This window comes from Eleutherodactylus coqui, chromosome 5, assembly GCF_035609145.1.
Source record: "Eleutherodactylus coqui strain aEleCoq1 chromosome 5, aEleCoq1.hap1, whole genome shotgun sequence".
Lineage (NCBI taxonomy): Eukaryota > Metazoa > Chordata > Amphibia > Anura > Eleutherodactylidae > Eleutherodactylus > Eleutherodactylus coqui.
The window spans coordinates 59229321-59257052 of NC_089841.1; the positions used below are offsets into that span (position 1 = coordinate 59229321).

The 27732-nt window shown below is 46.6% G+C and overlaps 1 protein-coding gene and 1 non-coding gene across 2 annotated transcripts; both read left to right on the forward strand.

Annotated features, from left to right (window-relative positions):
- Nucleotides 1–961: 961 nt before the first annotated feature.
- HDHD2 (haloacid dehalogenase like hydrolase domain containing 2) lies at nucleotides 962–27413 on the forward strand. The gene is made up of 7 exons (XM_066602595.1): nucleotides 962–999; nucleotides 7056–7157; nucleotides 7735–7943; nucleotides 15430–15514; nucleotides 22440–22656; nucleotides 25237–25300; nucleotides 25906–27413. Exons 2-7 carry the CDS (start codon nucleotides 7057–7059, stop codon nucleotides 26007–26009), a joined length of 780 nt encoding a protein of 259 aa, XP_066458692.1. The 5' UTR covers nucleotides 962–999; nucleotide 7056; the 3' UTR covers nucleotides 26010–27413.
- LOC136630963 (U6 spliceosomal RNA) lies at nucleotides 9536–9642 on the forward strand. The gene has a single exon (XR_010792967.1). It is a non-coding gene; the product is annotated as a U6 spliceosomal RNA (small nuclear RNA).
- Nucleotides 27414–27732: the final 319 nt, after the last annotated feature.

Sequence of the window (27732 nt, forward strand, 5' to 3'; positions counted from 1 at the left end):
AGCGAGCCCGAGCGAACTCTGATTGTATTTGCTCGTTCCAACGAGATATCTGCTCTTCTAAATGGACCCTAAGACCGGATTCACACGGAGGTATTTGCGCTCGCAATACGCAAAGGATAGAACCCATTTATTTCAATGAGTTCATTCACGTGTTTGTTTTCCTGCGCATTTCAGTCACGCAAAAAAACGCAGCATTTTCTACTTTTCCGTGCATTTGCGCATTAAAGGGCCCATTAGATGTCAATGGGTGGGAGGGTGTAAATGCGCACTCAATACAGAGGGAAAAGCGTAATTCCGCTTGAAAAGGAACACCTCTAGAACTCATTAGGTGAATTAGCCATTTAAATCAGTGCGCACAAAAAAGTACTGCTCGTTCGGCCAAAATGTAACGTTATGTGCGCACAAATTTGCATATTCTCATGTGATGGAGGCCTAAGGGTGCTATTACATGATTGCTGGGCTGCGTTTGCAGGGTTAGCCCAGTAATTGTCTGGAAACCGTGAGGACTAGCGTCAGCCGCTGCCGCTCGTGTAATAGCAGTCAAATGAGCGAACGCCATTGTAATGAGATGTCTGGTGTTATCCACCTCTCCTGCTCGGTGTATAATATATATTAGGTGTATACTATATTATTGAACTATCATGTCACTGATGCAAATTCTATGGCTCTCCAAGAGGTGTAAAGCTAAAAATACCCGTGTTTCCTCACAGGGAATGCTGGTAATAGTAGTTCTACACTTTCTGAATAGACATAGCTTGTTATTAATCTATGCGTTCCACGCTTCCCTTCCCCATATACACAGCAATGACTGCAGCATGGAGGCGTGGAACGCACAGCAGTAACTTCCTGTATCACAAGGCCCTGGGGCCTCTTTGAATTAGGCTGCCCTAATGATTGCCTGATTGTAGAAAGTGGTAAAGCATCATTACAAGAGAACAGGCTTTATTAAGGACACCTGCGTATTGCCAGCACACGGGCTCCAGTGGCAGAGGGGAGGAGGTAAGGCACAGTTGTATGACTTGTGTGCCGTCCAGCTTCGCTTCCATGCATTATCAGTTTGCACTGCTACTTTATAACATGCAGGTGTATTTATTCCAGTGCATTTGCTGATTGCATTAAAAAAAAGAGAAATGGGAAGGGATGGGTAAAAAATGCAAGATCTAGAAGGCAGCATTCTGGGACTTGTAGTTCCATTATCTTGTTAGTTGATGATCCATACTCTGCAAAGCATAAATTGGGGAGTGTTGGATCAGCCTAGGAGTTGCAATAAATACACAAAATCACACCGATTGTGAAAACACAAAATTGTGCAAATTTAATATGCCCATTGATTTCAGTTGGCGTCTACAATGTGTGATGCGCGCCAAGATAGGACATGCCATGCATTTATCACATGATCGTACATCGCATGAAAAAAAGGGCAAGTGAAAAAACTCCTTGAAACCAATGCGCTATTCACTGCATGTTGCTTGCACAATACGCTGTGTGAATGAGTCTTAAGGCCACTCGCGTATATACCATCAGTAAAACACCGCGGTCCAAAGGCTGCGTTTTACAGAAGTTTCGAACACATTTGACAGCGATTTTTTTTTTATGCACCCATCATGACAATGGGTGATGAGGTGCGTTTAACGCTAAAACCCATTAAATAGAACAGACAGTGTTCGAATATCGCAGTATTAGAAACGCCACATTTGAATGCTGGTCGGCGAGGCCCCATTGAAATCAATGGAGGTGTGTAGCACGGTACTTGAAACGCCGCGCTCAGCGCTGTAAGAAGTGGTTAATGTGAGAGCGGCCTAAGCGGATAAAATGCTAGAACGGAATGTGAATGAGCCCAAATGGATACAGACAGAAGGCTTTCTAGTTGCATCTGGTCTCCATTTAAAATGTTAAAAAAAACAAAAACGGGCTACGTTCTGTCAGGTTTCTGCGTTTTGGATGGAAAAAAGCGCAGCAGACTACACTAATATTTCAGTGAAAAAAACGAAACCAGACGGAAATGAGCTGAAACTAACAGAATTCTGAAAAGCCCACTGAAATCAATGGGAGATTACACTAAAGTCTTTGTCTTTTTCTGTCCCTATGATATACCCTGAGTGCGGTCGTCACCAGAGTCTTAAGTGTGCGCTGTGTTTTTCAAAAAGGTTTACCAGATTTTTCAGCGGGTGGGAGAAGCCACCCAGATGTGAGGAGGACGGGAAAAATGGAACCCTTATTGCTTGGATCAGTGGGGGGCCCAGCAGTCAGACCCCTAATGATCTATCAGTCTTCACCCATTCAGTGGTGGGAAAAAAACTTCCCGTAACCAGAATACCCATTTAATGAAAAAAAAAAATTAAGGTCTATTTCTTTCAGTTGCGCCAGACTACTGGTGGGCAATTTTCGTTGAATTCAATGATTAGCTGAGCACTATGACCAATCATATGCAGCGTTCAGCTGTCATTCAATGAATGGCTGAGCACTCAGCCAATCAGACACAGACCTTTCAGGAGGCGGGGATATTTAAATCCCCGGAAGGAGAAGAAGCTTCAGAAGAGTGTCGGGGAGGCCAGTTAGAAGACGCACCAGAGCCCCGACAGCAGCGGAGAGGTGATGTATTTTTTTTCCAGCAGCTAGGGATGATTTTCAGGGAAGGGCTTACATTTCAAAGCCCTTCCCCGAAAATCATTGCAGGGGTTGAAAGCAATGGGCACGGAGCTGTGGTCTTGCTGTGGTTTTTTTTTTGCGTACATAGGTGCGCAAAGAAAAACGCTTGTCTGAGTGAGCCCTTACACAGATATAAAGAAAAATACATGTGCAACAAAATGCATGCAACGTACACAGGCAGTGAAATCAGTCCACTTCTCACGGACCAAAATGGCATATGTCCATGTGAATGAGCCCGTATTGTGCTATATGATCTTGTGAGCTCACAGTGCACACTTACGTGCCGTATGTGAGTGTTTGGTGGCACAATAGGGCTGTAATGTAATTTCTGCAATAATCCTAAAAAATGAAACCTCCTAAGACCCCACGAGCTACAATGCATCTTATTTCGAATACAATTTTGCGCACCTAATGATCTGGTCCAAGAATGTAGCGACATCAAATACCAACAGGATGGAAGTCTCTGTAGGCGGCGGGTGCGGTGAGATTGGCATCGGGATCACATGCTCTCAAGGACAAGAATGCAGCCTTCACCTTGACATTCTTTAAGCTTTGGCGATAAGGCACTTGTCACAATGGCTGATGGGTGACAGCTTATTAACCCTTTATGCTCTGTGCAGCCTCTCAAGGTCACACTGAAGATAAGGAAGATGACGCAGACAGATAACTGGGGCTCCTAATCAGCGCTGATAAGATAGTCACAAGAATCTCTGCACAAATTACAGGGAAAGGTTTCTTATCTGGACAACAAAGGAATCTAATTAATGTCCAGCAATGGAGGAAGAAACAATGTAACAATCACAGGGATACTTTGTATCAGATCCTTGTCAGAAAAGAATGTGTAGTCATTGTTTGAGGGAAAAAGATTAATTGCATTCAGCCCCCTCACAATAAAAATGGAGGTAGCCTGTTATCTTGTCCTGCTACATGTCCATTCTAAAACCCCATTTACATGCAACGATGATCGCTCGAAATTCGCTCAAACGGTGGCTTTTGAGCGATAATTGTTGCGTATAAATGCTACCGTCGTTTGCTTTTAATTCGAACAAGGATTTTTAGTTGAGTTTAAAATCCATAGTTCGGCCGGAGAGCTGATGGCAGGGAGCGCATGCTGTGATTCTCCATGGGAGCGCTGATAACATTGTTTTCAGCTGCAGTCCCATGGCAGAACAAAGGGGATGTATGCAGATAACAGACCACCTGCTGTTATCTGCATACAGCTCAGGGAGGCTCACTTACATACAAATGAAGCTAATAAGCTGCTAATGGGCATTAGTCCCCATTAGCAGCTTATGCAAAATGATCGCTCAAACTGTTATTCTCCCTAACTTTTGAACAAATTTTGAGTGATCATCTTTGCGTGTAAATGGGGCTTAAGGGCCCTCTTATGGCTCTTTTACACAAGCCAAAAGTCGGGTAAACGACTGCACAAGTGCTGACGTCACCGCTAAGGTCAGCGGCACTCATGCAGAGTGTTTACACTGAAAGACTTTACCGCTAAACCGCGGGCTTCTCGCTCAGCACTTCAGCTCCTATGTAAAGCGCTGAGTCGGGAGCGTTTACACAGAATGACAAGCCCACAATCCAGTGATGGTTTTTAAGCTGACTGTAAAGGTAAATTTGGATTCTACACCCAAAAATCCATAAGAATTGATATATCGCACGCCAGATGCACAAATGCTGTTGAGCAGAGTAATCAATCCTTCTAAACGAACCTTTAGTGTCCTTTTAGACGAGCCAATTATATCGTTCGAACGAGCGAATGATATCGCTGCTAGCTCGTTTGCTCTTGTGCAGCCTGTTTAGACAGGCAGATACATCGTCGAGAATCATTCAGTCTTTCACATTTGCTGTATAAGTGAATGAGAGAGATTGAATGATTGGTGTTTAAACTGAACGTTTAGTGAATGAGCAACAACGGTTTATATGACTGCATAAAATGAACAACGAATGAAAAGTGAGTAATTATATCTGTCGGCGTTTGATCTTTGGCTTGTGTTTAGAGTGAATGTTGATCATTCACTTTCGCTCGTTTGAATGATTTTTTGAATGTTATTTGTTACATCTAAAAGCACCTTTTTGGTTGGCTTTACACGGGACAATGATCAGCCAAAAAAACACTCAAAGGAGAGAATTTTTTTTTTTTATTTTTTTTTATTTTTTTTTATTTATTTTTTTTCTTTTTAGCCATAGCTGGCCCGCGTGACCCCTGTAGGATACTGGGCTCAGTAGTTGCTTGTTTCTTTGATTCAATTCACTGGAACAAGATCACTAGTAAGCGAGTTCTCGCTCGGTGTAAGGGCTTCTTCAATTGGAGGATTTGCGTGCATAAACTATACACGTACAATACGCAGAGAATGGAACCCATCGATGTCATGCACAAAAATTAGGACCTGCTCTATCTTTCTGCATAGAAGTCAATGGGAGGAGCGCAAATACGCAATATGTGTGTCTGAAAAGGCCATAAGGGTGACAGTCGTCCAAAGACTTATCGCTGCTGAGCTTTCACACGAGCAGTAGTTGTCCAGTGAATGGAGGTAGAGCGGGCCAATGATCTCTTTCGGCCACCCGTGCTCCGTGGTATTTTCGGTGCAGGATCTCAGGTGCCAATGGACCTCTCCACCACATCCCATAAATGCTTGATTGGACTCATGTCAGGTGAACATGCAGCCAGACCATTCGTAGGAACTCTCCAGAATACTTTTCGAAACAATTCTGGACAGCTTTGACCCAATGGCATGGTGTATTATTCTGCTGGATTATCCTATCATTGTGGGGTACATGAAGGGCTACAAATGCTCACCAAGCAATGAAACGTAGTGGCTCTCGATCAATGACTTATTTAGGCAGACCAGGGGACCCAATCCATACCATGAGAATGCACCCCACACCAGTATGGAACCACCACCAGCCTGCACAGTGCTTTGTTGACAACTGGGGTCCATGGATTCATGGGGTCTGCAACACACATAAACCCTACCATCAGTCTAAAACAACTTCTACCGTGACTCATGTTGACAATTCCTCTAGGGTCCAGTTAGTAACCTCACAAGCCGAGCTGAGGTGCTGTTTCCAGTATCATGGTGATAACAGAGGCCTCTGGTGGGTCTTCTACTTCCATATCCAATGAAAGCTAAAGAACCAAGCAATGACCTGCAGGATGTGTGCGCGGGGCCTCCTGCACTGCGCTGCGGGATGTGTGCGCGGGGCCTCCTGCACTGCGCTGCGGGATGTGTGCGCGGGGCCTCCTGCACTGCGCTGCGGGATGTGTGCGCGGGGCCTCCTGCACTGCGCTGCGGGATGTGTGCGCGGGGCCTCCTGCACTGCGCTGCGGGATGTGTGCGCGGGGCCTCCTGCACTGCGCTGCGGGATATGTGCGCGGGGCCTCCTGCACTGCGCTGCGGGATGTGTGCGCGGGGCCTCCTGCACTGCGCTGCGGGATGTGTGCGCGGGGCCTCCTGCACTGCGCTGCGGGATGTGTGCGCGGGGCCTCCTGCACTGCGCTGCGGGATGTGTGCGCGGGGCCTCCTGCACCGCGCTGCGGGATGTGTGCGCGGGGCCTCCTGCACTGCACTGCGGAATGTGTGCGCGGGGCCTCCTGCACTGCACTGCGGGATGTGTGCGCGGGGCCTCCTGCACTGCACTGCGGGATGTGTGCGCGGGGCCTCCTGCACTGCACTGAGGGATGTGTGCGCGGGGCCTCCTGCACTGCACTGAGGGATGTGTGCGCGGGGCCTCCTGCACTGCACTGAGGGATGTGTGCGCGGGGCCTCCTGCACTGCACTGCGGGATGTGTGCGCGGGGCCTCCTGCACTGAATGTGGATGTGATTTCTGCCAGTCACTTGTTTGTTCGCATGGACAATTCTAGCCAGACCCGACCGGTCACTACCATTAAGCACCCATGGGCGGCCATTGCTTTGTCCACTGCGGGTGGTAATGTCTTCTATGACTTATTCCCAGTTCATACATGACACTGCAGATCAAGGAATGTTAAATGTCTGCATAACTTCGGAACTACAACTTCCCAGCCGTCTGGCTCCCACTATCACGCCTCGTTCAGACGCCGTCGCCTTGCTATGAGCACGCCGGCCGGTGTTCACCGTCACAAGATAACCCCTCCCACTTATACAGATGTGGGCGGTCCCAAGCTGTTCCATGAGGTGACCCCACTTCATAACCAACCTACATACGGCTATCCCAGGAGTCTTGGTATGTGAGTATATATACACTGACTGGCACTAATGTATACGGGAGTGTTATGGCTGCTTCTTATATTTGGGCACGGAATAGTTGCATTATTTGTAGTACTGTACTGTTATTTGGGTATAATGTGGGTAATATATGGGAATATTATACGTATTAAAACTAAAAAAATAAAGTATAAATCTGTCCCTTAATCTTGTAGCATGGCTGCCCGACGTGCCCTTAAGGCTGTGCTGGTAGATCTCAGTGGCACCCTACATATTGAGGACACTGCAATACCTGGAGCTCAGGAGGCTCTGAAGAGGTAAGGGGGTCTCACTATGTAACTACCTAAAATGTCCAGCTGCTCGTTAAATTCTTTGCTTTTCTACTTTTGAGTTATATAATGTTTTCTTCTCCAATTAAATCTAAGGCGCATTCAGAATTGAGCTGCTTTCTTGTTGCTGAGGAGCAGTGCATTGTGGGGGCTGAGATGACAGCTGACCAATCAGAGCTTAGCTTTTAGGTCACATGACTGTATATTGAATTCAGATACACCAATGGCAGCCACAAACTTTTTTGAAAGGGGCTTTGAATGTGAACGGAGAAGAAATGCCGTTACTCAAAACTGGCACAAGAATAGTAAAGTATTTGCAAAGTTACTCAACATCCATTGTAAAGTTATATTATGTTACAGGGATTAAAAAAACATGGTGGTTTTCTTACAAAAACAGTGCCACACTTGTGCACAGGTTGTGTGTGGTATTGCCGCTCAGCCCATTTTCTTCACTGGAGCTGAGCTGCAGTACCATACACAACCACTGGACAGGCGTGCAGCTGTTTCTGAAAGAAAATGGCCATATTTTTGTAATCCTGTGATGTTGCCATGTTCTTTGGCCTAGATTGCGGAGCGCTCCGGTCACCATACGGTTTGTCACCAATACAACTAAGGAATGTAAGAGGACGCTGCTGGAGAGACTTAGGAGGCTGCAGTTTGACATCAGTGAGGACGAGATCTTCACATCTCTGACTGCAGCGAGGAACCTGCTGGAGCTAAAAAATGTCCGTCCCATGTTGCTGGTGGACAATAGCGCACTGCCGGATTTTGAAGGTAATTATTCAGCCATTTTGTAGTTATATTTGCTTTTGGTAAAGCTGGATCACAAAAGTATGGCTGCCTAAGCAGTGTGATCCAACACTAGAACAGCTCAGTGAATAAAAACAGAACCAGGACCAAGCTCAGTACATAGATACAATACCAGAACCAAGCTCATAACATAAATACAGCCCCTGAGCCAAGCTCAGTACATAAATGCAATACCAGAACTAGCCTCAGTACATACAGTACCAAAATTAAACTCATAAAATAAATACTGCCCAGAACCAAGCTCATAGCATAAATACAGTAGCAGAACTCAGCAATTGTGTTGTGGTGGTGCCAATGGGCTGACAGCAGCACTTTAGAACATCAGAGGGGAGGAGGCAGAGCCAGGAGAAGGATGATTCGTGGAGCTCCACAAGATGCTGCCGCAAATACACTCATGTGAAGGAGTCCTTAGGGCACATTCACATGAGCGTTTAACCCATTAAGGATCAAGCACCGTAAATTTACAGTGCTTGGTCCTGGGCTTTAACCCCACCCGATAGCAAAAATACGGCATGGGATTAAATCTCCTGCAGTGTAGCAGGTTGGATCCTTGACTGTTGGTCACAGCCGAGGACCCAGAGGAGAAGGTAAAAGCGGTTCGTAACCACCTGTCTTGCAGGCTACATAGCGCTCAATGAACACTATGTAGTGAAGGTTGAAAGTGGAAGTGTTATTTCTGCTATTCGACCCAGCAATCACATGACTGCTGGGTGCCCCATACCACAGCAGATATGCAGGGTCTTAGTAGACACAGATCAGCTCTAATAGTGACTACTGTCACTACAGGGGAATGCTTTCCCCTTTAACTGGGGCTCCTATGGATGCGGCTCCTATAGATGCCCCAGCTACAGTGGGAAAGAGTGAAATATTAGAAAAAAAAACCCACAATTTAAATGGCCCCCAGAGGTCTGATGTGACATCATGGTACATAGATGGTTAAAAAAGTTACAAAAATAAGTTTAAAAAAAATTGAGCAAAATTAAAATAATAATATAAGAAAATTGCCCTCTGCCAACCAAAACTGTCTGCGCCCTGCAATCCAAAACGATACAAATTATATCTCAAAACGTCCAAAACAAAATAAGGAACCCGTTCTAATACTTTTTCCCCTCGTCATCCTGACAGCATACACATGGAGGTTGCCTGCTGGACACCTGTTGGGACAGGAAGCGGAAACTACAAAAGGCAACTCCCACCACCGGCTCACCAGTGTCTTCCTGTCCCTACAGGACAGTCCAAGCGGGCCTCCAGGTGTATCCTGGAGGTGAATGAAGAAAGAAGACTCCCATGCAGCCTGTCCGCCCGTGGGGGGACGACTCTCTGTTCGGGCTGGCAGGGCTTGCGCGGGTGAGACCCTACGAGGGGACCCTCACCCGCAGGATCTACCCAGCAATGTTCCCCCAGTGGGAAAATCCTCCCCTGGTACGCTGCCCAGTGGCGTTGTCGTACCGGTAGGAAGCAGCCCCGGTACCTGCAGGCTCGGACGCCGGTGTCTCCAGGGATCCACGTCTAGAGAGGTATGCCAGCAGCGCTGGAAAAAAAAAAAAAAAAAAAAAGTGCTCGCTTCGGCAGCACATATACTAAAATTGGAACGATACAGAGAAGATTAGCATGGCCCCTGCGCAAGGATGACATGCAAATTCGTGAAGCGTTCCATATAGCGCCATGTGTGTCTCCTAGGCGGCGGGTCCGGTCGGCGTCCCCACATGTGTACTGGTCGGCGTGCGTCCCCACGAGTGTGCTCGTTGGCGGTGTCCCAGTGTATGCGGTGTATCCCCCGGGTCCGGCACGGCGGCGTGACGTCAGCGCGGCCGCATCACGGGGGGCGGGGCCTCACTTAAAGGGGGCGTGTCGGCGCCAAATTTGAAAATTTAAAAGGACTGGATTCCTCTGCATCTCTCCTGGCTGCACCTTACTGAAGATGTCAGCCAGAGAGGACACTGAAAGCAGCCTGCTGGTGAGTAGACTGCTTTGGGAGTACCGGGGAGGGAGGATTGAGACATCAGGATCTGGTGCTGGAAGTCCTTTTTGCTGTCTCCGTCTCTTAGGACAGAGATGCACAAAAGGTTAGAGAGGCCAAAAAGCGAGTGCGCAAATGTCCAGTTGGCTTGCGGCGGCTAGAAGAGGGCCACACCAAGCCACTATGCGCGAACCCTACGGAGAAGGTGATCCGCAAAGAGGGCTCCTCGGGCATGTCGGACATCCGATCCATGATCCGCGAGGAGATTGAAGCCTCGCTCTCCTCTCTTTCTCTGCCGCCCGGGCACGAATGGAAGAGTCAGACTCTGAGGAGGTCCTAGACGATTCTCCTTCAGAATTCATGCCGCCCATGAAGGATACAAGGAAGTATTTCTTTTCATCGGCGGACTTGGGTCAGCTGTTAACTGCAGTCCGGCGCACCATGCAGGTGGAGGAAGAGGTGCCGCAGCAGCCATCCTTTCAGGATTGCCTGTTCCGGGGACTCCTACCACAGCCAAAACCGTCATTTCCAGTTAATGACACTTTAAAACAGCTGATCCTGACAGAGTGGAAACAGGGAGATCAGAAATTCTTCCTGTCCAAGGAATTCAAGGATCGGATGGTCTTCACACCAGAAGATATCGAGTTCCTAGAAACCGTCCCTAAGGGGGATCTGGCGGTCGCCAGGGTCTCAAAAAGCAGCCCTCCCCTTTGAGGACATTTCCCAACTGCGGGATCCACTAGACACCAGAGTGGATTCTGCGATGGAAAAGGCCTGGGAGACCGCGGCCCTGACCGTCAAAGCCAACATCACGGCCACATCTGTGGCGAGATCTATGTCAGTCTGGTTAGACCAACTCCAGACGCTGATTTCTCAGAGGGGCTCTAGGGAGGACATCTCCAGCTGCCTTCCCCTCCTCCAGAGGCAGCCGGCTTCCTGGCAGACGCCTCTATGGAGTCAGTGAGGTTCAGGGCCTGTTCAGCAGCCCTCTCGAACACAGCAGGAGGGCTGTCTGGGTTAAGGCCTGGACAGGAGATAACGCCTCCAAGAATAGACTCTGTTCCCTGCCCTCCCAAGAACACAGAATCTTCGGGCCTTCCTTGGATACTCTCCTAGAGAAGGCATCGGATAAGAGCCAGGGACTACCATCGGAGAAATCGTTTAAGCGGCTTCCTCCTCCTATCCTCCTCCTTTTGTTCCCTCTAGAGCATACAAGGGGAAAGGGAAAACCGGACGCTGGTCCTATCCCAAAGGCGGAAAGGGTGAGAATCTGCCTTCCCGGATCCTACAAGTAGGGGGTAGACTGAAAGGGTTCGCCCTTAGATGGAACGAGGCGACCTCCAATCCCTGGGCCTTACGCCTAGTCTCGGATGGCTACAAAATTGAAATTTCCTCCCCGGAAGTTCATAGTCACCCCCTGCCAGTCACCTGCGTCTGCTCAGGCCCTCTAGTTGGGGGTGCAAGAGCTGTTGTCCCTAGGGGCCATCACTCGGGTTCCCGCAGAAGGATTATTCAAGGGGTGCTACTCCCCCTTGTTCCTAATCAAAAAACAATGGATCCTATAGAACTATAATTAATCTGAAATTCCTGAATAAATCTATCACGTATCAAAGATTTAAAATGGAATCGGTGCGGTAAGCAATCCCCTTAATTGCGCCGGATAGTGTCATGGCCACCGTGGACTTAAAGGACACATATTACCATGTCCGTATACACATAGATTCCCAGCGGTTTCTGCGGTTTGCCCTGGTGATAGATGGCTCTGTCTCTCACTTTCAATTTACGTGCCTGCCGTTCGGGATTTTCTCCGCACCCCGGGTGTTCTCCAAACTGGTGTTAGAGATGGTGGCGGCACTGACAAGGTGTTGATTGTCCCATACCTCGACGATTTCCTGATCATAACAGGATCGGCTTCAGAACTCCAGTTCCAGGTCAACCTCACACTCCGTCTGTTCGAGTCATTAGGCTGGATCATCAACTCCTCTAAATCCAGTCTTCTGCCCGAGCAGAAAGAAAAAAAATAAATAAATAAAATTTCTGGGAGTGATTCTGGACTCACACCATCAGTGCTCATCCCTTCCCCTAGAAAGGCAAAAAACGATCCAGGATGAGTGTCGGGCACTTTCTCTAACCACTAAAGTCTCCCTTAGGAGAGGCATGAGGGTCCTCGGCCTCATGACCTCTTGCATCAGGTAGTCCCTTGGGCCCAGTTACATTGTAAAACCCTCCAAGACTTTATCCTAAACAACTGGGATAAATCCCCCGCCTCCCTGGATCGGAAAGTCGTCCTTACCTACAAGATAAAATCCTCCATGGAATGGTGGATGTCTATCTCTAACCTTGCCAGAGCCACGGCTTGGTACCCCGCATCCCCAGTATCCATCTTTACTGACGCAAGTGCAACTGGTTGGGGGGCCCACTTAGGCCATCATTACGTCCAAGGGGGCTGGAACCGGGAGGAAGCTGCTCAATCCTCCAACTACAAAGAACTTTGCGCTGTCTGGAAGGCCATTCGGGGCCTCGAGACAGAGATCAGGGGTAGACACATTAAAGGGGTTGTCCCGCGGCAGCAAGTGGGTCTATACACTTCTGTATGGCCATATTAATGCACTTTGTAATGTACATTGTGCATTAATTATGAGCCATACAGAAGTTATTCACTTACCTGCTCCGTTGCTGGCGTCCTCGTCTCCATGGTTGCCGTCTAATTTTCGCCGTCTAATGGCCAAATTAGACGCGCTTGCGCAGTCCGGGTCTTCTGCTTTCTCAATGGGGCTCCGTGTAGCTCCGTGTAGCTCCGCCCCGTCACGTGCCGATTCCAGCCAATCAGGAGGCTGGAATCGGCAATGGACCGCACAGAAGCCCTGCGGTCCACCGGGTAAGTAAGAAGTCACCGGAGCGCGGGGATTCAGGTAAGCGCTGTCCGGTGTTCTTTTTTAACCCCTGCATCGGGGTTGTCTCGCGCCGAACGGGGGGGGGGGTTGAAAAAAAAAAAAACGTTTCGGCGCGGGACAACCCCTTTAAGATCTTTTCAGATAACATAACAACTGTGTCCCTCATCCGCCACCAGGGATCCACGCGGAACCCCCGACTCCAAGACCTGGCGGCAAAAGTTCTCGGGTGGATAGAGCAGCGGACACCTTCCGTCACAGCGTACCACGTAAGGGGCTCAGAGAACTCCATGGCGGACCATCTCAGCCGCAGGAAGATAGACCCCGGGGAGTGGACTCTACATCCACACGCGTTCCAGCTAAATTTAGAGAGATGGGGGACACCCAAGGTGGACTTGTTCACCTCTCGGGAGAACACCAAGTGTCCCCGGTTTTTCTCCATGGGAGCAGACGGGGGCTCCCTGGGAATAGATGCACTATCCCAGGCCTGGGATTGGGACCTTGCATACGCCTTCCCACCTATCCCCCTGATTCCTCGAGTCCTAAGGAAAATTCAGGAGTCCCCAGGCTCCGTTATCCTGGTGGCCCCATTCTGGCCCAAGAGACCCTGGTTCCCGCTCCTGGCCGCTCTCTCGACACAGGATCGCCTCTACATCTGCCGCAGAGAGACGACCTCCTTCAGCAGGGTCCCCTGATATGCCCAAAGGTCCGACAGTTCAGACTGGCGGCCTGGAAGTTGAGCGGGTAAAATACCTGAGCCGGGGCCTATCAGAGGGGGTGACCACTACGTTATGTGAGAGCCTCAAAACATCCACCTGAAAAATATACTCCAGGGTGTGGGATACCTTCTCTAGGTGGTTGGGGCATAGTATACATGACCTCCAACAGCCCGACATTAACAAAATATTGGAGTTCCTACAGGATGGTTTGGACATGGGGCTAAGACCTGGTACCCTTAAGGTCCAGGTGGCCGCCCTTGGGGCCTTCTTCGACTTCCCCTTAGGCGACCATAGGCTAATTAAGAAATATCTGAAAGGGGCAGTCAGACTCCATCCCTTTATAAGAGAAACCATGCCCCCATTGGACCTGAACCTTGTTTTGCAGGCCCTCTGCGCACACCCCTTTGAGCCCCTGGAAGATCTATCAGTAAAGATCCTCCCCCACAAAGTTGCCTTTTTAGTGGCCATCACATCCGCCAAACGGATCGGGGAGATCCAATCCCTCTCGATTAGGACCCCATACATGACCACCTTCCCAGATAAAATAGAGTTCAGGCCTGACCCCTTCTTTCAACCAAAAGTTCTCACAGACTTTCACAGAGAACAGCGTATAGTACTTCCCTCCTTCTGCCAGGAACCCCGTAATACCACGGAACAGAGGTTCCATAATTTAGATGTTAGACGAGCAGTCCTGAAGTATTTGGAATTCACACATTCCTTCAGGAAGTCTAACAACCTCTTCATTCAATTTCAAGGTCCACGCAGAGGAGGGGCCGCTACTAAGGACTCCTTAGCGCGTTGGGTCAGGAGGGCCATAGAAGAGGCGTACAGATCCCAGGGGATCCCACTCCCGGGCGACGTTAGAGCCCATTCCACTAGGGCGGTCGCCTGTTCCTGGGCGGAGAGAGCCCAGGCGACAACCGACCAGATCTGCAGAGCCGCCACGGGTCGAGCACACATACTTTCGTTAAACACTATCGCCTGGATTTGGGGGCCAACCGGGATATGGCCTTTGGGCGGAAGGTGCTACAGGCAGTGGTCCCTCCCTAAAGCCCTTGGTCGTTGGTATTCCTCCATGTGTATGCTGTCAGGATAACGAGGGGAAGACAGGAATTAGGTCCTACCTGTTAATTCCTTTTCTTGAAGTCATCCTGACAGCATAGGGGCTTTTCCCTCCCCTTCGGTTATATTTTACATGAAGTAACGTATTGTACTATGATTTCCATATTAGAAATGATTGGTTAAGCAAAGCCGGGTCACTGTAGTTATTTGGCACACACTGGTCAGCCGGTGGTGGGAGTTGCCTTTTGTAGTTTCCGCTTCCTGTCCCAACAGGTGTCCAGCAGGCAACCTCCAAGTGTATGCTGTCAGGATGACTTCAAGAAAAGGAATTAACAGGTAGGACCTAATTCCTGTCATTTAAGCGTAAATATACTAATTCTTTTATTTTATTTTTTCATACAACCCGTGCGTCCACCTGGAAAAACTCTGAGAATTGGGAACCTTGACTACTGTGAATCGATGTGCTGTCGGAATCTAGTCCGGGCGGCACACGTATGGAGAATGCGCTTCAGTTACCATTTAGGGGCAAATCTACACACGGCAAAAAAAATCCATCCCATAAATCTGTAAACGGGGTAAATTCATCTGAGAAGCGGGAAGGAAAGCGTTCCCGAACCTCTGCCGCATCCTGTCATGTAATGGCGGCCGTACAGATAGAAGAGAGGACAGGTATTTTAATAGCGAGAATTAAAGGTTTTGCATTGATGAGAATTTCCTCCTTGGGCTTCGTATCGAAGCATGACTAAATTCTAGACGCAGCGTACAATTCAATTATGGCGGAGTCTTCCGGCTGTGACCTCTCTCTTCTCCGCTCGCAGGAATCGCCACCGACAGTCCCAACGCGGTGCTGATAGGATTAGCTCCAGAACACTTCAACTACCAGCGCATGAATCAGGCCTTCAGGTGAGTCCTGGCCTGATTGCGTTTTATGGCTCGTGTAATTGGCTGGTTACTTCTTAACAGATTAATCCTCCTTGCTCCAGAGGGACTCGCTAACGTGCGGAAAGCGGCTCCATCCGCGCTGCGACTTTAATAAGGAACACACATAAAGACGACGGCCATGCCCCAATTATCTGTCAGCTGTACAGACGCTTTACTTCATTTTTTTTTTCACTTAAAGGGGACAGATGTAGCAGAGCTGAGTGAGTTACTGAGGCCTTTCTGGAATAGTTGAACGGTTAAGGGTTCACTGTGGACAGGCCGCGGATTCCATGGGAAAGCAGGAGTTAAAAAAAAACGTACTGTTCTTCTGCACACATCCACAAACCTCGGCCGGAAGGCAGGGGCGGATTCCGCTGCGGGCTCCTCCATGCAGAATCCAATCCGCCCGTGGACATGAGGCCTTATGAAAGCTGTCCAAAAGAAAATCACAAGCACAGCGCAGCTTTCATTTAACCTCCGCAGTATAAGAAATGAAAGCTGAGCTGTGATTGGTTGTTATTAGCAACCAACATGACAGAAGAAGTCGATGAGCTTTCGATTTTTAATTCCGCCAGTATTCGTCGCCTGGGGCTGAAGAACGCTCATGCGACATGTCACTCAAATCGGACAGAACTGTGGATTTATATACAACACAAACAAACAGATTTTGCTCTTTACATGTAAGATGTGCATTTTATACTAGTTTGTGCGTTTAACACGCGAATGTCATCCGAACGCAATCTGTTTTTCATGTGCTTGAAAAAATGGAAGATAGCCCAACTGATGTAATTTAAAACGCTCACAGAAGTCAATAGGTACATGTTAAAAAAAGGGAACGCATTCGCATGCCATCCGAGGTACGTTACGTTTTTTTGTTTTTTTTTATGCACCCATCGAATTGAATGGAGGATTCTGGTCTAAGAATCTCAGCAGAATAGGGCATGCTTCTTTTTTTCTTTTATTTGCTTTTCTGAAGTGATGCAAGGCGTTTCTGCATGTGCATGTGCATTGCATCTGCAGGTAAAATGCGCAACATTAGGCCGGGTTTCATGGAATGATATCGTGCTCGCCCGTGTGAGTGTTTAGCTTTAGAGGTGGAACCAATTAATGAGATGATGTTATAAAGTTCTCTAACTGACAGATCCTTTATTGACCATCAAGTGTGAGACTTTGTGTCTTGCTTTGTAATCGATGTTGTATATCCTACTGCCTGTACGATTCTGAACTTCTTTTACTCAGCTGGTCAGTGGAGGTCTCATGCTGAGAATCCCAAAAACGGGGGTCCTGTGTACCATTTTATTCGTCACTGCAGGGATGCTTCTCCAACCTACAGTGATGTCATAACGGACTGAGCTGTGGCCATACATACCCAACTCCTTATCAGAGTGGGGCAAATAGCTAATCGCCCCGATTCTTGTTGGCCAACGGCTGAGTGAAGTAGCCATAGCCAGCCAGGCATCTTCCCTGCAGTGGACATATAATATTATAGATGAATAGCAGTTGGTATATCCAAGGACCACTGGAGGGGAGCCCCTCTTACAGATTGGCTCTTCGGTCTAGGAAAGAAGGGGGCCCTGTGCAGAGGGTTCTGCTCTATGATGTATGTATACCTAAATATGAGGAAGCGTTAACTTCTTGGCACAAACCGCTTTATTTTTTTACCACTTTTTTGTTTTCATTTTTTTATTGTCATAACCGCAAATGCTTTCTTCTTGACTAACTACACACTTCTTAGTGTGCCCGTACAGTGTGTAGTAAGGGAGGTCATCAGTATGCAGGGCAGGGACATCAGGCCTAGTTCTATCTAATCTGCCTGCTGCTCTTATCTTATCATCCCCATATCTGCAGGTGAGATAAAACCTTGTTCGCAGTTACATTGCCATGGTCTATAATTTATATGCTGCATCATGCACATCTTTTCCTTCCTCTATGAGGGCAGAGTGAACCCCAGTCTTGCCCGGGTCAATGGTCTTACTGCCATCTACCTGTGTAATAACCTCCATGCTTCCTCCATCACCTTATTGGTGCCCTACCTTTCTGACGAGACGGACAAATAATTGCTTGAAAGAGTGTAAACGATTCTGTGTAAACCCGACCACCAACACGGTCATGAACTATATCTTGCTCACTAGTCGCTAGTCCTTTCATTCCAGCTTATCTAAAAAATAGTCGCTGGTTGATGGAAAGTCTTCTGGCATAAAGTCACAGTCGTTTGTATTTTTGGTAATTAAACAACTTGCGAACATATTAGCATGGGGATTTTCACCTAAAAGTAACATGTCGGCGAACTAATGAACAATCATCGCCTTGTGTAAAAGTAATACTTTTTCTGAGCATTTATCTGAACGATAGATGCTCAGTGTATAAGTACTCTAATATAGGATCCTTTTAATATGGGCCGCGTGTAGCACAGAGTGTTAGAGCAATAGAAATACAGGGTTGCAGGTTCGATCCCCGTTTGGTTCAGGTAGCCGACTCAAGGTTGACTCAGTCTTCCATCCTTCCGAGGTCTGTAAAATGAGTACCCAGCTAGCTGAAGGTAAAAGATGACTGAGGAAGGCAATGGCAAACCACCCCGCAAAAACAGTCTTCAACAAAAACGTCACCCTGGGAGTCAGTCATGACTCGGTGCTTGCACCAGGGAACTTTACCTTTTAATATACAACCCCAATTCCAAAAAAGTTGGGACGCTGTGTAAAATGTAAATGGTTGTAAAGCAAAAAGAATGCAATGATTTGGAAATCTCATATAACTAGAGATGAGCGAACGTACTCGGTAAAGCACTACTCGTCCGAGTAATGTGCTTTATCCGAGTACCTCCCCGCTCGTCCTGAAAGATTCGGGGAGCGCCGCGGAGCGGGGAGCTGCAGGGGAGAGCGGGGAGGAACGGAGGGGAGATCTTTCTCTCCTTCTCTCCCGCCCGCTCTCCCCTGCTCCCCGCCGCAACTCACCTGTCAGCAGCGGCGCTCCCCGAATCTTTCAGGACGAGCGGGGAGGTACTCGGACGAGTAGTGCTTTACCGAGTACGTTCGCTCATCTCTACATATAACCATATTTTATTTACAATATAACATATATCAGAAGGTGAACGGGAGACATTTATCCATTTCATTAAAAAATTAACTCATTTAAAAATTGATGGCAGCAACACATCTCAGAAAAGTTTGGAAAGGTGAAACGAGGCTAAAAAAATAAGTGCTACTAATATAAAAACAGCTGGAGGGTCAATTTTCTACTAAGTCACATGACTGTGTATAAAAAGAGCACGTTAGAGAGGCGGAGTCTCTTAGAAGCAAAGATGGTCAGAGGTTCACCTATCTGTGAATAACTGCATCTAAAAATTGTGGCACAATTTCAGAAAAATGCTCCAAAATGTAAAATAGTGAAGACTTGGAATATCCCATCATACACAGTACATAATATCATCAAAAGATTCAAAGAATCTGTAGAAATTCTTATGCACAAGGGACAAGACCGATGGTCAATATTGGATGCTGAAGATCTATGGATCCTCAGGCGGTACTGCATTTAAAACAGGCGTGAATCTACAACTCAAATCACTGCATGGGGTCAGCAATACTTCCAGAAATCATCATCTGTGAACAGAGTTCGCCGTGCAATCCACGAATGCAAGTTAAAGCTGTATCATGCAAAGAAGAAGGCATATAGCAACACAATCCAGAAACGCCGGCGTCTTCTCTGGGCCAAAGCTCATTTAAAATGGACTGAGGCAAAATGGAAAACTGTTCTGTGGTCCGATGAATCAAAACTTTATTGCTTTTTTGAAACCATGGACGTCGGGTCCTGCGGACTCAAGATGAGAGGGACCATCTAGCTTGTTATCAGTGCACAGTTCAAAAGCCTGCCTCTCTGATGGTATGGGTTTGCATTATTGCCTATGGCACGAGCAGCTTATACCTCTTGAAAGGCACTATCAATGCTGAGCCGTATATAGGGGTTTTAGAACAACATATGGTCCCGTCCAAAGAACATCACTTTCAGGGAAGGCCTTGCATATTTCAGCAAGACAAGGCTAAACCACATACTGCATCCATCACTACAGTATGGCGTATGCTGAACTGGCCGCCTGCAGTTTGGACCTTTCATCAATAATAAACATTTGGCACATTATGAAACAAATCAGACAAAAACGACCCAGAACTGTTGGAGCAGCTAGAATCCTACATCAGACAAGAATGGGACAACATTCATCCCCCAAATTTGGTTTCCTCTCTTCGCAAATGCTTACAGACTGTTGTAAACAGAAGAGGGGATGCTACACAATGGTAGACATAGTCCTGGCCCACTTTTGTGAGATGTGTCGCTGCCATCAATTTAAATAGGAGTTCGTTTTTTTAAAATGAAATGGAAAAATGTTTTCCGTTCCCCTTCCGATATGTTCTATGTTGTACTGTGAATAAAATATGGTTAAATGAGATCTCCAAATCATTGCTTTTTTGTTTTCCATAATTTATTTACATTTTACACAGCGCCCCAACTTACCGTATATACTCGAGTATAAGCCGAGTTTTTCAGCACATTTTTTTTTTGCTGAAAAAGCCCCCCTCGGCTTATACTCGAGTGAGGTAAAAAAAACAAATAAAAAACAAAACCGCAATACTCACCTCCCAGCCAGCGTCTGTGTCCCCGGCGCAATGGTCTCCCAGGCGGTGCTGCAAGCTGCTTGAGAATTGTCCCCGCTGTCATCTCTCTGCTCGGCTTTGAATTCCCCGCCGTCATCGCTGTGTAAGTAAGCGCTCGATCGTTTACAGCCATTCAATGAATGACATCACTGAATGGCTGTGATTGTTTTTTTGAGCGTCGGCTGTGATTGGCTGGCGCTCGATCCAATCACAGAGTTTACTTACACAGCACTGACGGAGGGGGAATTCAAAGCCGAGCAGGGAGAAGTCTCAAGCAGCTTGCCGCACCGCCGGGGAGACCATCGTGCCGGGGACACAGACGCAGGCTGGGAGGTGAGTATTGCATTTTTTCTTTACCTAGTATTTACTTGAGTATAGCTAGGCTTATACTCAAGTCAATAGGTTTTACCACAAAAAAAAACGGTAAACCTATTGACTCGGCTTGTACTCGGGTCGGCTAATACCCGAGTATATACGGTAATTAGATTTGGGGTTGTACATCATAAGTTTTTAATAGCTTTTCAGGACTTGTCCATTAAACAGATGCCAATATATCATTTGGATGCCACTGTTAGACATCTATTTTACACATCCATTACCCATAGGCTAAAACAGCAACCTTTTAATTGATAAGTCATGAAAAGCTCATGATGTATACATTTAACGGATGCTTGTGATAGATACCATAGAATGCCATCCGTCATCCATAGGCTACCATATTTTTAAAAAAGTATAGCGTAACATATACTTTTTTTACTGGACTCTGTGGGATGGAATAATGTAACGTTGACCAAATTTAGATTTATTGACACTAAAATTAGTAAAACATATTATTGAAGCAATTTCATCCATTTTATCTCCTGGTAGACAATAAAACTGCTGCATTTACTTGTTAACATCTCATCTTTACTTTCATGCAGTTAACTCTCAGCCTGCAGCTAGTTTCTATAGAAGCCTAAATAGAAGGAGAAGCAGCAACTTCTGATGCTGTAGAACTAAACTTTCCAGTAGTCCTTATGTTTCAAGTTAAAAATGGCACGTAACATATCAAACTATTAATGACGACCTGTCCGTCCGTCCGTGCGTGAGTGGGTTTGTGAGTGACTTGCATGCTCCGCCCCTGATCACATGATGGTGATGTCATCAAAGGTCCTTCATTCCCAGTGAGGGAGTTACATGTTCTACCCCCGATCACATGATGGCCACATCATCACAGGTCCTGTAAGGGCATGGCTGCTGTCCGGCTAGGTGTTCGTTAGTATTCCATAGCAACTAAGGCCGCAGAGGGGTTGTAGTCCAGCCGTAATCTGCACAAGGATGCAGGACGTGATGATGTCACTGTCATGTGATCAGGGGTTGAGCATGTAAGTCATTCACTCGGGATGAGGATCACCGTCATGTGATCGGGGACGGAGCATGGCGGAGCCTTCATCTCTGCGGTGCTGCTTCTGATCCCTGTTGTATGGGATGAACAATGTATGTAGCAGTGCTGTGTGTGTAACGTGCATGTAGCAGAGCTGTGTGGCGCATTGCGCCACCAGAAACACTGGTACTATTATTTCCTAATAATTACTAGTATTATAAATGAGGGTGAAAGGGAGGCGCGGGGCAGAAGTGGTGCAAAGGGAAAGAAGATTTGTTTCTCAAGTGAGGGGGAATACGATTTTCATTTTTCCTTTTGCGGCAGTTTTCATACTTTTATCTTTTTTTTACCTAAGTGTGGGGGTTCATTATTTCACTGGAGTTGCTATATCTATATTCACTTGTTGTGTTTTCTTAGGTACCATGCGCTACTAATCTCAGACTCTACCAGTGTATATACAGACAGTTGGCAGCTACTGATCTACATGAGTTGCTGCACGTAATTGAGCAGATAGGCACATGGTTTTTATCTCAGCTGTATTGTGAGATCTGATGTGCGCCGGGATCATAAAGATTAGCGCGTACAATGTCTGTATTCTCGGGCGCTGCCATCTTATCAGGCTTCTGCTTCAACCCTGCAGCTCCCAGGATGTCCATCTGTGATTCTTATAACGTCTAGTTTGCACAATGCCTTCCTGTTAGACGGGTCCTTGACTGCTAAAACCCCCAGTTATAAGCTATGGTCTGTTGAGTAATCTGGCAGCAAGTGTTTGATTTTTCCTTTAGCGCCCACTGCAGGGAGAATAAAGCATTACTGCCAATATCCGATTTTAGCCTAGAAGACTATGAAATATATTTGCCTCGGCAATGCCCCTTTAACCTTCTCCATCATTCCTTTCCAGACTGGTGCTGGATGGCGCTCCCATCATAGCCATACACAAGGCCAGGTATTACAAGAAGAAAGACGGCTTAGCGTTGGGTCCCGGACCATTCGTCACAGCTTTGGAATATGCAACAGACACAAAAGCCACAGTGGTGGGGAAACCTGCAAAGACTTTTTTCCTTGAAGCCCTGAGGGGCACAGGCTGCTGCCCAGAAGAAGCTGTCATGATAGGGGATGTAAGTGACATAGTTTAAAGCAATCCTCTGGTCCTGGCCAAAGCAAGATGGCCGTACCGCTTCTCTGTCTTCCAGATGGACACTATGCATTGGTGGTAGTCTGAGACACTAAATCGAAACCCCCACGGATCTCCAGAACTAGACTCCTTGTGCCTGTACTGCGGGGTGGTTTCTTCCCCTGCAGTGACGTCGGCATGAAGGGGAGCGTTAGACAAGTAATTGTGGTCAGCGCTCCATTCATTTCAATGAGGCTGATGGAAATACCCAAGTGGGTGCCGCTCTGGTGTATCTCTGCAGCCCCATTGAAAGTGAATGGTGCTCTTGCACGGCCAGCACTCCATTCAGTCTCATCGTCACTGCGAAAGGTGCAGTAACCCTGTAGTGAGGAGGCCGGGGATCATGGGAGCCCCGATCTCTAGCTTGGCGGGAGTCTCCACAGTGCAATCTTGGTACAACCCCTTTTAAGGACAACTCCCTTGCTGATAACTTGTATGAAATTGTTCTTCTACCTGGAGAAATAGCAGAACTGGGTTTGCCACTTACTGAGAACCTGGCACTAGGTGTGACGCTTCTCAAGTATTTGCAGGACACTATGAGTCATGAAGAAATGCCTCTAACATGTGGCTATTATTGTTCATTAGCCTCACAGAACTTTTGAAATAGTTTTTAAAACTTCTGCGCTTTATGCCAATGACTTCCTTCCACTCCGTTCATGCCCAGAACGTGCCAATCACCCAAAGAATTCTTTGTAAGCCATCCCCTCTGCCTATCACTGGCATAGATGATGTCCCATACGTAATCCACAAGAAGAAGCTGATATTGCGGACATTAGAGCAAGAGGCGCGTGCAGAGGGGAGTCCGATGGGTCTGCCGGCAGCACAGCGAAACAAACCATGTAAGCGCCAGTTGCAGGATGTGCGGCCCATATGTGAGACTAAGAACTGCTTGTGGTTGACGAAGGGGGTCTTAATACACAGCAGTCGAAGTGAGGGGGCTGCTTCTGGCTTCCAACAAACTCTTCAGGTGGTTGGCACAGCCTAGGAACGCCCACCGGACTCTCTAAAAGTCATTTGTATACAATACAGGACTTTTTAAAACTCCAATTTGTAAGATATGCCGGGCTGATGAGCAATAATAGCCACATGTTTGGGGGGTTTCTTCATGACCAATAGTGGCCTGCCAACAATGTAGGAGGGTGAAACCTGGTGCCATGTTCCTTTTAAGGCCTTATTCAGAGGAGTGTGTCTGATTCTGGTGCGTAAAATAACAAAAAAAGGACCGATGTTAATGCACATGTTACATCCCTACATTTTGCTTGCTTCTGTCTTTTTTGTCCATGCATGATCCGTGTGTCAGCCATTTTTTTTTTTTTTAACTCACGAAAAATAGGAAAAAAAAGTCAAAAAAACGGAGCACTCATGGATGTCCTTCATCTACAGTTTTTACAGTTAGCTTTGCACAATCATCACCCATTGACTTGAATGGGCGATTCTGGTCCATTAAAAGGGACTAAAATAGGATGTAACCGGTTTTTTTTTTGTTGTTGTTTTTTTTTACATGGGCAACACCCGCACAAAAAATATATGCCCTTGTGAATAAGCCCTGTAGAGACCCTTCACACAAGCGGAATTTTCCACATTTCGTACTGCAGATCCACACATTAATCCACAGCTGCAAATTCTGCACCAAAATACACAAGTCTGATTGCAGATTTTGATGTGGAGTCGTCAGCAGGTTTTCTTTCCAGCGTGCAGATATTACCGCAGCATATAGTAGAGAATCCGGAAAAATTCCAACCGTGTGAAAGCGCTTTACTCTTCTGGAATACTACAACTTACTGGGCAACGAAGAACAGTAGATTGACCTGCGCTATTGTGTAAACCTGCTGGTAATGCATTATGATACTGTGGACCATCCAAGGGTATGAACGATGTATCATAACGTCTCCACACCACAATCCGCACACGGACGTACATTTCTCTTTTTATTGCAGTAAATTAAATCCACGTTGAAAATCCATCACTTTTTTTTTCTGCAACAGAGCATGCTCCAGCTCATCAGATCTGCAGCGTGACTATTTTCCGCTGCGAATGAATAGAGTTCGTTAAAATCCCATTCACTTACATTGTTCTCTATCTGGTTTATGAATTTCAGTGTGCATTGTGCAGCCAGAATTCTGTGAAATCTGCTATATTTGTGTGTGTATACTACCTTGTCAAAGCATTTGAAATGCTGCACTGCCCTCTTGTGGACTCACTTGGTAATAACCTCTTATCCAAGCCTACTAATGGTGAACGAGCCGATTTATGGAGTCAGCTGTCTGGCCAGGTTAAGATCCGGCAGCCATGCTCAGGCCTACACAAGTGCGTGATGATGCGCCATATTGACCTGACATTGTATCATCATGACAAGTCTGATTTTGACTTTCATTCCGGTCCGTTATGATTGGGCCCATATCCAATACTGGGTATGGTTTTTCCAGTTGGCCTCTGTGGACCTCTGCTGAGACGAGACTTACTATTTATCTGCAGAAATATATATATTTTTTATATATTAGGATGTTTCTTCCCTCTCATACAGGACTGCCGGGATGATATTGGGGGTGCGCAGGACACTGGCATGTTGGGGATACTAGTGAAAACTGGTACGTATCTATCAAATGCTTTTTACGACTGCTTCATAAGAACAAGGCTACATCTAAATGGAGTCTTTTGTAATCCACCTCTTCTTCCATCGGAGTCTTAGTTTGACCCTATAGGCCTCCCGCATGCTTTACACTGCAGCAATTGTGTGCAAGCACGCGCCTGCCAGGAAGTCAGATTTCTTAGACAAGATATAAATTACACTAATGTGAGGGGGAAGCTTTTGTTGAGACACGAGTCATCCAGCGCCACTCTAGGACTGGTAGCATTGGTATTGACATACACTCTCCACTGAATCCTCCTATGATGGACCTACTCTAGGGTTCGGGCAGGAGAGCAATATCCACTATAGCAGCAAGATGAGGCCCCAGAGAGATTGCATGGCCGGCAGATCAGGGCCTGAGGTGGAGGGCGTAGTCGGAGGGCTGCCATGTCCCCTGACTGCAGGTTATAAGAGGAAGGGACATTTCAGCAAAAGCTTTAGATGGGGTGATGCCGCCAGAGCTGTAGTCTTTTGTGACAAGCTCCGATGGGAAGTGTAATTTGGCGTTATCTGGTAGAGCACATGATGTAAAGTAACTTGAATATTATCTTCTATCCTTAACAGGAAAGTACAGGGCAGGCGATGAGGCCAAAATCAATCCCGCGCCTCATCTGACCTGCGCCAGTTTTCCTGAGGCCGTGGACCACATCCTGAAGAACCTGCTGTGAGAATGTGATGAGTCTACTCTGTCCGTAGTCACAACTAATTCAGAGACATGGCTTCAGTTCAAGAGGGTTTTTTTTGATTGTCATTTCACATACGCACTTGGCGGTGGACAAAGGCTGCGTGGCATTAAAGTGGTTCTTCACTGAAAAATAAACACTCCCTCGTGCTTTTACACCTCATGTACAGCACCCAGGTGAAGTCTTTACACTCATGGGTGCTTCAGCCCTGTCCTCCTCCTTCCTAATTCACTAACAGGAAGTTATCATTGTTTTTCGTGTTAAATAGTGGAACAGCAGCCTAGTCCTGGTCACTCAAACTACAAGCCATCTAGCTCATGTAACATTTTGTTGTACTCCTAAATCCCTTTTACATTGCAGAGAAGGAAAGGCCGCTGATGCTGCTATAATCACAGGACTTCATTAGCTAGCAAGTTCTTATTTATAACAGCAGTGAGGAAATAATTCAAGTTTTCTCCTACTTTATCATACAGGGGTGTCCCAAAAATGTATACACACTTCAACATGAAAAATATTTGCACACAGGCTTTAGTACTAGATTTGTATAGATATCAACACATAGCTGTAAGATATGTTTGACTTCTGCAATCGCATTAGGTGATCACCATTTACATCTAGACACAAACTGAAGCACGAACAACATTGGTGTTCAAAATCCAAGTATGCCTCAACCATTTTATTTTTCCTGTCGGTCACATGGTGGCTTTAGCAATCAAGCATCTTTGGAGACAATATAATACTACATATTGCTGCCATATTTCAAGTTCAGATTTTAAAAAAAGGGCATAGATAACCATTATTGAAGTGTGTATACATACATGTTTTGGGACACTCTGCCATGTTACAAATAGTGGAGCTGTAGCCCGGCCATGGCCACTCCGGTTACAAGCCTACCTGTTCACATAACACTTTGTTCTTCTCCTAACTACCCTTTCGCACTGCAGAGGAGAGACAGCTTGCTTGAATCCGTGCTGATACTGCTGTAATCACAGGACTTCATTAGCTAGAAATTTCTTATGTCTCAGCAGTGAGGTAGTAATTCATGTCTCCTCCTTCTCTCTCATCTACTGAAATAAATTCTGAGATAGAAACTTGAATTTACACTCTGAAATGTACATCCTTAGAGGTTTATCAGTAGATTACAAGCGGTATGTTTAAAAATTAAATGAAGCAGAAAACAATCCAGAAGCAATGTGTGAAGTGGCTGCTGCTGATTTTCATCATATTTAGATGCCAGGGCTTTTTGTTGTTTGAAGGAATGCTTCATAAAACCTAATATGCTGTGTTATGCCTAGCACAGGGCCTAACAGGGCGATGCATGACACCGGAATTCAAGCACATCAAAGAGAGAGAGAATGCCCGTGTCATTTGCCTCCTCCTTCTCCTCACTGCCTGGACAAGGTACAATATATACAGTGCCAGTCAAAAGTTTGAGAAACCAGGTAATCTTGTAGATATACCTTTTAATGGCTAACAAAATACATGATGTTACAGCGAGCTTTCGGGTTCTTCTTATTGACCCTTCATCAGGCTAATGAAAAAGGTTTCGATAGGACACAAATATAGCATACAGATGCACTGAGCTGAGGATTTTTTTTACCATAAAAATTCAGAAATTGATTGTAAAAATGTTGCCATCCAATAGGTGGTGCTGCAGAGGTAGTGTTTCCATCTCCTTCTATGTTCAGCTTATAAAGTATAGATAACA